At 43.7% G+C, this 11,325-nt stretch overlaps 1 protein-coding gene across 1 annotated transcript; it reads right to left on the bottom strand.

The window, feature by feature from the left end:
• Positions 1 to 2,937: 2,937 nt before the first annotated feature.
• LOC145405354 (uncharacterized) lies at positions 2,938 to 9,667 on the bottom strand. The gene is made up of 4 exons (XM_080276763.1): positions 9,599 to 9,667; positions 6,184 to 6,246; positions 4,875 to 5,101; positions 2,938 to 2,981 (listed from the first exon to the last, which is right to left on the bottom strand). Exons 1-4 carry the CDS (start codon positions 9,665 to 9,667, stop codon positions 2,957 to 2,959), a joined length of 384 nt encoding a protein of 127 aa, XP_080132889.1. The 3' UTR covers positions 2,938 to 2,956.
• Positions 9,668 to 11,325: the final 1,658 nt, after the last annotated feature.

Genomic DNA, 11,325 nt, shown 5'->3' with positions numbered 1-11,325 from the left:
ATACTATTATTTTGAATAGGGCTGGATGGAGGGGACTATGCTTAGTGGGGGAAGAGACAAAAGGGGGAGAGGATGACTATTCCCCCTCCTTCCACTATTATTATAATAATAATTATTATTAATATGATGATTATTATTATGAGTAGGGGTGGATGGGGGGACTACACTGAGTCCCCCCATACAAAAGGGAGAGATGATGATTGCTCCCTCACCTTCCACTATTGTAATTATTATTTTGATTATGATAAATACAACCACTGTTACTATGAATTTTACAACTTTCATAAACAAGACAAATGATAAAGAAGGAATAAGATCATTTTTAATCAAGTAGACATTAAATGTACTTAAAAACAACTGTCAACTTCAATACATTAATTACCTTGGGTATCAAAGGATGTAGGAAGATCATGAAGGGTGAGTATGTAGGCACACTTAGGTGTCGACTGGCAGTTCGCCTCACTCTTATTGTAGCTGATGGCTTGTCCTTGTACCTCTGTTGTGAATGGGATCAAATGAATAACTCTTGTTGGTGGGATAACTTTCAGAACAAAATTGGTTTAAAAAGGAATAATAAAAAAAAAAAAAAAAAAATCACTCCCTTTACCCATTATGGTATACAACCCTTCAGTGCCCCATCAGCAGCACAGGTGCCTGGGTCTACACAGCTTAGCTCAGGCTGGATTATGAGGCAAGTGACCAGGTGCTCTTTCTTGAATAAGGAAGGGGTTGGCAGTGAGGGGGGAGGATGAAACAGAGAGGACGACGAGAATGAAGGGGTGGAAGACGCTGGCACTATGAGAAGGAGGGAGAGGGGGAAGCTGGCATTGAGAGGAGAATGGAGAAGGAAGGGGCTGGCAATGCAACAGAAGGAAAGGAGGAGGAGTACAGAGCTGGCACACACACACAATAAAGGAGGAAGAGGCTGGCACTGAGATGGAGAGGAGAGGAGGAGGAACAGGCTGGCACTAAGATGGAATGAGGAGCTGGCACAGATAGAGAGAGAAAAAGGAGTGGGCACTGAGAAACAAGGAGGAGGAGTAGGAGGCTACAAATGAGGAGGGAGGGAGAGGGGGAGAAGGAAGAGTATGGGAGGGGCACTGACAAAGAGTGGGGGGGGGGGAGCAGGGGAAGAGCACTGAGAAAGAGGGAGAGGGGGAGGGGAGAGTAAGGGAAGGGCACTGAAAAAGAAGGGAGAGGAGAAGGCTGCAAATGAGAGAGGGGAGGAGGAAGGAGAAGGCTCTGTGAAAGAGATAAAGGGTGGTGGTGGTAGTGCTGAGGGGGAGGGGGGGAAAAAATGGGCTGGCACTGACAAACAAGGGAAGGAGAAGGGAAATACTAACACTGAAGGACAAGAGAGAGAGACAGGAGGCTGGCATTAAGACAGCAGCAGGAGTAAGAGGCTGGCACTGATGGAGGAAGAATAATGAAAACTGTGTTGATTGAAAAGTTACCAGTAAAGAAGTTTCAATCCTAAGATCAGTTACTAAAAATGTTTCATTATGTGGCCACCAATAAAATATTATACCTGATCCTTTCAATATGATGTCTTTAAAATATTTATTTTCATTATTCACGGACAATTTACATTAATAGTATTTTACTTTGAAGAGAGTACTAGCAGCGTCTTGGCTATGAGACGTTCATCTCGGTTCAATAAAATTGTTAGAAATTTTAAAAATAAATAAATACTACATTACCATACTGAAAGGTTTGGGTCCAAATCACAAAGTATTACTCACAGATGATTTAATGTACTGTATTTTTTAAGATAGAAATGACTGACTTGCATCTTGGCTGTAGGTGGTTCGTCAAAATTCGACAAAATTGTTAGGAGAATAAATATTAAAAATATAAAATACATCATTATACTGAAAGGTTTAATGTGTCCAAAGCACAAAAATGTTAAACTTCATTAGTTTCTTTACATATACGCCCACTGTTGCCAGATTATTTACTTCAGCATTATATGAACCTTTAGTGATGAAGTGTCTGAAAGCTATATTTAAATCCTCCAGTTATGTCTCCTGAAATCTTGGCTGGAGGTAAAAAATAAAGAACATGTATATATAAACCAATTCAGAAAAGACAATTATATAATAATAATAATAATTAAAAACCGCAAATTTTTTTTAATACAAATCCACCAGACAATCATGCAGATATCAGTGGAGTTTCATTACCTCGTGATAAATACACAGCTGGACACAGACAAACAAAGGTAATTGTATACAATGACAGCAAACCCAGGCAGATATGACTAACCTTGCATCATGCAGGTATTGGTGAGTGACTGGAGGCGTTTACCAAGAGACAGTGCATGTTTGGGCAACACTAGAGGCCTTGTGTGTTACTGCTGCCCCTCCAAAGTGGATGATGGGCAGGCCTTGTGTGTTGCTGCTGCCCCTCCACAGTGGATGATGGGCAGGCCTTGTGTGTTGCTGCTGCCCCTCCACAGTGGATGATGGGCAGGCCTTGTGTGTTGCAGCTGCCCCTCCACAGTGGATGATGGGCAGGCCTTGTGTGTTGCTGCTGCCCCTCCACAGTGGATGATGGGCAGGCCTTGTGTGTTGCTGCTGCCCCTCCACAGTGGATGATGGGCAGGCCTTGTGTGTTGCTGCTGCCCCTCCACAGTGGATGATGGGCAGGCCTTGTGTGTTGCTGCTGCCCCTCCACAGTGGATGATGGGCAGGCCTTGTGTGTTGCTGCTGCCCCTCCACAGTGGATGATGGGCAGGCCTTGTGTGTTGCTGCTGCCCCTCCACAGTGGATGATGGGCAGGCCTTGTGTGTTGCTGCTGCCTCTCCACAGTGGATGATGGGCAGGCCTTGTGTGTTGCTGCTGCCCCTCCACAGTGGATGATGGGCAGGCCAGGGGATAAAGGGTGACAGGGTGGAGGAAGTGGGAGGCTCGGCTGATCAATTTGGCCAGCCACACTAACTGTCCTGCTCGCTGGCTCAGATCTGATACTTGCCGAATGCCCTGTGGGATAACAAGTCACTTTCACTCCTCTGCAATTACAGATTTTCAGTACTGTATAATCCTGCTATATACAGATGACCTTATTCCCCTTGAGTAAAATACTGTATAACAAATTGGAGAGGTCAGACACACCACTAGAACTGCCTGTTAACACAGCATCTCAATATTTCTCCCCCAATTCCCACCCAAGAAAAGGGATGAGGTAGGATCCCCCTTCCTCCCCACCAGAGAGAGTATAACAATCACACAGCATACCCCGTGACATATGCCACAGTCATTAACACATCACCTAACAATCTGAAGTAATGGTTCCACCTTATAAGTACAACCTGGGTGATGATCTTGCCTCTAGCACTTAACTGCTTCTGTAACACCTACATTTATAAGTATTAAAGGCACCACTCAACTTTTTCTCTACCATCCACACCTGCATTACTCAAAATGACAATGTGGTTACTCATACAAAACCCTAATACAAAAGGACTCCTGATGTTATGACTAGTTACATTTAGGGAAATCAGTTTGTATGAAACAGTACATAACGTATGGGCAAAAATGGAGACTGGGTGTTTAACCACCAACAACTTACGAAGTACACCTATAATGCTATATATAAGGCAATTTTAAACAAGAATAAAGGTTAGCTGTATCTAAAACACACAAACAAAATTAACATATGATATAATAATGCTTATTTATTGTAGTGGATGCATAAAGATCCCAAGAAAAGCATTTTGGAATTGAAACCACATCCTCAAACTCCTGACTCTGACTACTGGTTGCACACAACAATAAACACCAGTGAAGTAACCCGTAAAGGATTAGGGGTGCTGGCAATACATAGGAATAATTTATATTACTATAGCCTGAAGCCTTAATCCTGTATGGGGTGACCAGACACAAACTGCTTCCACATTGCCCTGTCCTTTGGCTGCCCTCCCTCCAACTCATATCCTCCTCTCTCATTTATCTTTCCAGTTCATCCTCCCATCTTACCCCCGGTCTCCCCCTCCACCTCATGCACACACACTGTCCTAGCCAGACTCTTGTTGTTCATCCTCCCCACATGGCTAGTAATTTATGTCCTTGATTAACCCACCAGTTCACAGAAAACTATTCCTAATATGTTACCAAAATCCAAGATACTTGATATCTTAATCTTGTTCCAGCTGTTGTAATGTCTGAGGTGATGCACTGGTAAGTAATTATAATGGTGCCTGTCCAAATAACAGCAGGAACAGGCCTCCATAAGTTTACTGTTAAAAATGGTTTAGTTTCTGTTACTGTGATTTTCCATCTAAATGACTTCATTGTGCAGTGATTGTTAACTAAGTGAAGACAGATGTAGTACACAGCCCATTTTACATACAAGCTTAGTAAAGTACTGTATATAAAGAGGGATGCCTTCATGTGGTGTACTGGTCAGCTCCACTGCCAGGTTTGACAAACATTCCTCAGCTGCCTCCCTATCCCCAGAAAAGTGGATGGTGAACTGCAGGAGGAGGGCAGCTTCAGCCCACAGTTTACTGGGTTCACATTTCAGATGTGCTTTAGGACACCTGTGTTGTGTGGTGCTGGTGCAGGATTTGCGCATTACACTAACAAAATATAACAAATATCACCTATAGTGCTGCCAGTCAGTTGGGTATGGCCTGGGGCATTCCAACAGACAGGTACTTGTACATAATAATTACACTGACAAAATATAATAATTACACTGACAAAATATAATAAACATCACCTGTAGTGCTGCCAGGGGGTTGGGTACTGCCTGGGGCATTCCAACAGACAGGTACTTGTACATAATAATTACACTGACAAAATATAATAAACATCACCTGTAGTGCTGCCAGGGGGTTGGGTACGGCCTGGGGCATTCCAACAGACAGGTACTTGTATACAATTGTCATAAGTGCTGCAGTGAACCCATTTTCACTGTCCTCTTCTCTCCTCTCATTGCTGCAGCCTTCAGATGACCCCAGTGACCTGGATGATGCTGAAGATGGTTTGGTTGATGACCAGGATGACGTATTGGTTGATGCTGCCGACGATGAGGGTGATGTTCCACCAACATGTACCAGCAGAGCAGAGCAGCCACTGACCTCATTACGTACACAGCTCTGGAAGTGTTGGGAAAGATATAGTGTATGACAAATAAATAAATAACTACATCAATTCATCCCAACTCTTATTCAACCATCAAGTTAAATAAGTAAACTTGCTAAGGGGTCTTTGTATGCAGCATGTGTTAGGAGTGTAATGGTGTATGGTGGTGATACGTGGGCAGTAAAGGAACAGGATATTCGCTGGCTCAAACGTACAGATATGACAATGATTAGGTGGATGTGCTGTGTGTCCCTGAATGCAAGGCCTGGGGGGGCTAGGTTTACGATGGAAGAGTTGAGACGAAGGAATGGGACTAAAGTGTATTGGTGTTGTGATGAGGAGTGGCAGACTGAGATGGTTTGGGCGTGTGGAGAGGATGGTGGATGACAATAGGGTGCGGTAAGAGAAAAGTGTCAATGCTGGGGGTAGGGTTGTAAGAGGCAGATCAAAAAAGACCTGGGATGAGGTTACAGAGTGTGACCTCAGGCATAAGGGACTGAATAGGGAAGCTGCCACAGACAGCAGCATGGGAAGCCGCCATTAGGTGGCCAAGGCAGGCTAATGCAGGCATGATAAGAGTCTTTATAAATGTAAACAAAAACCATACATACAAAAATCTTCCAAAGTCCTTTTATCACCTTGTCATACACTTTTCTAGGTCTATAACTGCCATAAATAACTTGTATTCCTCAAAGGCCTTCTCTACTCTGTCTCAATGCAAATATTTGATCCATACATCCTCCACCACTCCTAAAGCCACCCTGTTCATCACTCAGCAGACATTCTGATATATCCCTTACTTCCTCAATGACAATTCTTCCCTGCATCTTTCCTACACCACCCAGAGAGACTTATGATAATTTTTGTACTCACCTCACCAGCCTCATTCATGCACAGGGGTACATTCACTGCCTTTTTCCACTCTGCTGTTATAGTTCCACTCATCCAAGCCTTCTTGGATATCTCTAATGGCAAGATTAATCCCTTCCCACCTCTCTCCTTCTGTAATTTATATATCACACTCAAAATCAGCACTATATACCACTACATATCTTCTGCAGCCTCTTATCACAAACACTGCACAAAATGGAGTTACTTTCCACACCATAGTGACAACCTGTACACGGCCACACTCCTGCTGTTCTGACAGTATTGCCACCTGCCACAGAAATTGTCACTTTAGATTTATCAGCATGTTGGGGTTTACTGATTACGCAAAGAAGCTGAGAGACGGAAGACAGAGTTATTTGCAGAAAGGAAGAGAGACATGAAAATATTACTAAGAGAGAGTATAAAGAGAATGGATGCGGAATTTGGAAGGAATCTGAGTGTAAAGTGGAGGGAATATAAGAAAATGTTCTGGAAAGAGGTAAAGAGAGACAGACAGGGTGGCAAAGAAGTTAGCAGGAGAGTGAAAGATAAAAATGGTAGATTACTAGTGGAGAAGGGAGAAAAAGTGAGCAGATGGAGAGAACACTTTAAGGAATTGTTGAACATAAAGAATGAAAGTAATGTGAGTATAAGTGGCTGAGGAATGGGCTGGGAGAAGGAGGGATGTGAGAAGACAGGAAGAAATCAGTAGGATAGAAGTTGTGGAAGCAATGAAGAAAGTTAAATCGGGGAAAGCCCCAGGAATTGATGGAGTGTGTGGTGAAATGCTGAAGCATGTGGGAGAGATAGTAGTAGAATGGATGTGGAAGATGTGCAGATTGGCCTGGGAGGAAGGTAGAGTTCCAGAGGATTGGAAGTCAGGTATAATTATTCCCTTGTACAAAGGAAAAGGGGAAAAAGAAGTGTGTGGTAATCATAGGGGCATTTGTCTTCTTAGTGTAATAGGAAAAGTGTATGATAGGATACTTACTGACAGAGTTAGGGAAAGAACAGAGGAATTAGTTGGAGAAGAACAGGGAAGCTTTAGGAAGGGAAGAGGTTGTGTAGATCAGATATTCATTCTCAGATCTTTAGTGGAAAAGTTTCTAGAGAAGGGAAAAAAGTTGCATGCGGCTTCCATGGATTTGGAGAAAGCATATGACAGGGTGGATAGACAAGGATTGTGGAAAGTATTAAGAATATATGGAGTAGATGGGAAGTTGTTGAATGCTGTGAAGAGTATGTACGATGGTGCGAAGGTTGCAGTGCGTGTGGATGGTGGTGAACTGAGTGAATTTTTCTCTTTGAAGGTTGGGTTGAAACAGGGATGTGTCATGTCTCCATGGTTGTTCAATCTGTACATGGATGGGGTAATAAAAGAGGTACAAGGTAGGGTAGTGGATGTTGGAGTGGCACTGGTGAGAGAGGATAGTGTTTGGAAACTCCCTGTACTGTTGTTTGCAGATGATACTGTGTTGTTGAGTGAAGACGAAGGGGAGCTGCAAGGCTTGGTGGATGAGTTTGAGAAAGGTGAAGTCAGTGAATGTACAGCGAGGTTGGATGGTGAGGAGTTGGAAAATTTGAGTACGTTTAAGTACTTGGGTAGTGTGATGAGTAAGGATGGAGGTTTGGAGGGTGAAGTGCTTGAAAGGGTACAGCAGGGAAGAAAGGTTGCTGGTTCTTTGAAAGCAGTGATAAGAAACAGGGAAGTGAGCATGGAAGTGAAAAAGTTACTACATGACAGTATTGTGATACCAAATCTAACGTATGGAAGTGAAGCTTGGACACTGTTGGAGGGGCAGAACTCAAGAGTGAGAGCAATGGATATGAGTTATTTAAGAGGAGCCTGTGGAGTCACATGGAGAGACAAACTGACAAATGAGGATGTAAAGGAGCGTTGTGGTGTGGATGTGGATGTGATAGGAAGCGTTAGGAGAAACACACTGAGGTGGTTTGGTCGTGTGGGGAGGATGGAGAGTGAGAGACTGACTAGGAGAGTGTATGTGAGTGATGTGGAGGGGGAATGAGGGAGGGGGAGGCCAAGGATGAGATGGAGGGATGGAGTGGAGAGGTATATGAGAGAGGGGGGATGTGAGCTGGGAGCAGGGCAGTGAAATGGCAGGGGACAGGGCGATATGGAGGTGATTTGTTTGTGGCCACCCCATATGGTATTAAGGCATCTGGCAATAGATAGGCAGATAGATAGTAATGCCACTCAGCGATGAGTATTCTTGTCACTCTCACCTTAAATGTCAGGACCAACTTGCCTAGCCCTGGGCTCCTACACTCCTCATGGGGCAACACAGGTTTACATGATGGATGGATGGATGCACTCACACTCCTGTCCTCCATTCAGTCTCTTGTTGTATCATATTATCATGTCATTTATAAAGGCTCCAATGCGCTTGCATGCATTATCCTTGGTCACCAAAGGACAACTCTCCACCCTGCTCAATCTCTGGCAGCCACCCTATTCAGTCCCTGAGGTCACACTCTATGACTTCGTCCCAGGTCTTTCTCGGTCTGCCTCTCACAACCCTAACCCCCAACATTCACACTTATTTCCACAACCAACTGTCATCCTCTATATTCTCAACATGCCCCCAGGTCTCACTACCATACAGCATTACACTTCTAACACATGCTGCGTACAAAGACCCCTTAGCATGTAGGGAGAGTCCTCTCAATGTCAGGAGAGGCAACAGCTGCCTGAACTTCTTCCAACCACTCCTCACCCTAGCCACAGAGCTGCTCCAGCCCCACCTCCAGCATATAACATGTCTCCCAAATAACAAAACTCTTCCACACACCCAAGAGACTCACAAGCAAGTTCAATCCTTTCAAGCCTGACAATCTCTATATGCTCTCCCTGACACACCACACACATGAAATGGGCATTATCTTGCAGTCTACCTCTAATACTACCACATCCCACATCCTTTATGTCTACCTCTAATACTACCACATCCCACATCCTTTATGTCTACCTCTAATACTACCACATCCCACATCCTTTATGTCTACCTCTAATACTACCACATCCCACATCCTTTATGTCTACCTCTAATACTACCACATCCCACATCCTTTATGTCTACCTCTAATACTACCACATCCCACATCCTTTATGTCTACCTCTAATACTACCACATCCCACATCCTTTATGTCTACCTCTAATACTACCACATCCCACATCCTTTATGTCTACCTCTAATACTACCACATCCCACATCCTTTATGTCTACCTCTAATACTACCACATCCCACATCCTTTATGTCTACCTCTAATACTACCACATCCCACATCCTTTATGTCTACCTCTAATACTACCACATCCCACATCCTTTATGTCTACCTCTAATACTACCACATCCCACATCCTTTATGTCTACCTCTAATACTACCACATCCCACATCCTTTATGTCTACCTCTAATACTACCACATCCCACATCCTTTATGTTTACCTCTAATACTACCACATCCCACATCCTTTATGTCTACCTCTAATACTACCACATCCCACATCCTTTATGCACCCATTTATTTTCTTCATCTCTGTCAAAGAGTACAAGGTAGGGGGCATAAAGAATACAACAGCTGAAAAAACAGACATTACAAGCTATAGGAGAGAATTTACCTGTGTTTTGTGGGTGAGAGGCCTGGAGGGTCCTTCTTGTGTACAGATGCAGCTTCCTGAGAGGGTCATCTAGCCATCCCTTCTCCTCCTCCTCCTTCCTCAGCAGGGACAAGAGTTCAACCAAGTTTGTATGGGTTGTGTGGTCCTCCTTTCTCCACCTTCTTCCTGGAAAAAGGGAAATATTTAGACAATATCCCTTCCCCTCCAGCCAACACTACCCTTCACAGACACATATATACATCCTTGCACCACAGACATACAAAACCATCAACCACATAACATCCTTCATGAACCACCACCACACCCTTCACCACCACCATTATCATCAGCAGGTGGTGGTGACCATCATCCACTCATTTGATATAGTGCTGCCTACTTTTTCATTCACCTTTATCATTCTTTTTCTGTGCCTGCCCTCTTTCTTCCTATTTCTCCCATCTTTCTTGTCACTTTTTATTAGTCTTCTTTCCTTTTCAAGTGCCTTTACACTGAGTGACATGCCAAATGATTTCCTGTAAGCCAGGGAATTATTTACAAAGCTGGGTGGTAACCATATAAACAACCCATATATTGTTCCCTACATGTCAACAAGTGGGTTGGCAGAGGGTTAGTGTCCCTTCCCATAAATCACCTAAATATTGTCCCCTACATGTCAACAAGTGGGCTGGCAGAGGGTTAGTGTCCCTTCCCATAAAACACCTAAATATTGTTCCCTACATGTCAACAAGTGGGTTGGCAGAGGGTTAGTGTCCCTTCCCATAAATCACCTAAATATTGTTCCCTACATGTCAACAAGTGGGCTGGCAGAGGGTTAGTGTCCCTTCCCATAAATCACCTAAATATTGTTCCCTACATGTCAACAAGTGGGTTGGCAGAGGGTTAGTGTCCCTTCCCATAAAACACCTAAATATTGTTCCCTACATGTCAACAAGTGGGTTGGCAGAGGGTTAGTGTTCCTTCCCATAAATCACCTAAATACTGTTCCCTACATGTCAACAAGTGGGTTGGCAGAGGGTTAGTGTCCCTTCCCATAAAACACCTAAATATTGTTCCCTAGTGGAGAAGGGAGAAAAAGTGAGCAGATGGAGAGAACACTTTAAGGAATTGTTGAACGTAGAGGATGGAAGTAATGCGAGTATAAGTGGCTGGGGAATGGCTGGGAGAAGGAGGGAGGTGAGAAGACAGGAAGAAATCAGTAGGATAGAAGTTGTGGAAGCAATGAAGAAAGTTAAATCGGGGAAAGCCCCAGGAATTGATGGAGAGTGTGGTGAAATGCTGAAGCATGGGGGAGAGATAGTAGTAGAATGGATGTGGAAGATGTGCAGATTGGCCTGGGAGGAAGGTAGAGTCCCGGAGGATTGGAAGTCAGGTATAATTATTCCCTTGTACAAAGGAAAAGGGGAAAATGAAGTGTGTGGTAATCATAGGGGCATTTGTCTTCTTAGTCTAATAGGAAAAGTGTATGGTAGGATACTTATTGACAAGAGTTAGAGAAAGAACAGAGAAATTAGTTGGAGAAGAACAGGGAGGCTTTAGGAAGGGAAGAGGTTGTGTAGATCAGATATTCATTCTTAGATCTTTAGTGGAAAAGTTTCTTGAGAAGGGAGAGAAGTTATATGCGGCTTTCATGGATTTGGAGAAAGCATATGACAGGGTGGATACACAAGGATTGTGGAAAGTGTTAAGAATATATGGAGTAGATGGGAAGTTGTGGAATGCTGTGAAGA

The sequence above is a fragment of the Coenobita brevimanus genome, chromosome 66 (assembly GCF_032717465.1).
Source record: "Coenobita brevimanus isolate Jiangsu-jjx chromosome 66, ASM3271746v2, whole genome shotgun sequence".
Lineage (NCBI taxonomy): Eukaryota > Metazoa > Arthropoda > Malacostraca > Decapoda > Coenobitidae > Coenobita > Coenobita brevimanus.
Note: the sequence above shows the minus strand (reverse complement) of the source record. Positions and strands in the feature narration are given on the sequence as shown.

Coding starts and splice junctions, on each gene's coding strand:
- LOC145405354 (XM_080276763.1), bottom strand. CDS start 9,667: ATGACCCTCTCAGGAAGCTGCATCTGTACACAAGAAGGACCCTCCAGG. Junction 5,102..6,183: donor TTGTCACTATGGTGTGGAAA/GTAACTCCATTT, acceptor CAACACTTCCAG/AGCTGTGTACGTAATGAGGT. Junction 2,982..4,874: donor CTTATGACAATTGTATACAA/GTACCTGTCTGT, acceptor GTTATCCCACAG/GGCATTCGGCAAGTATCAGA.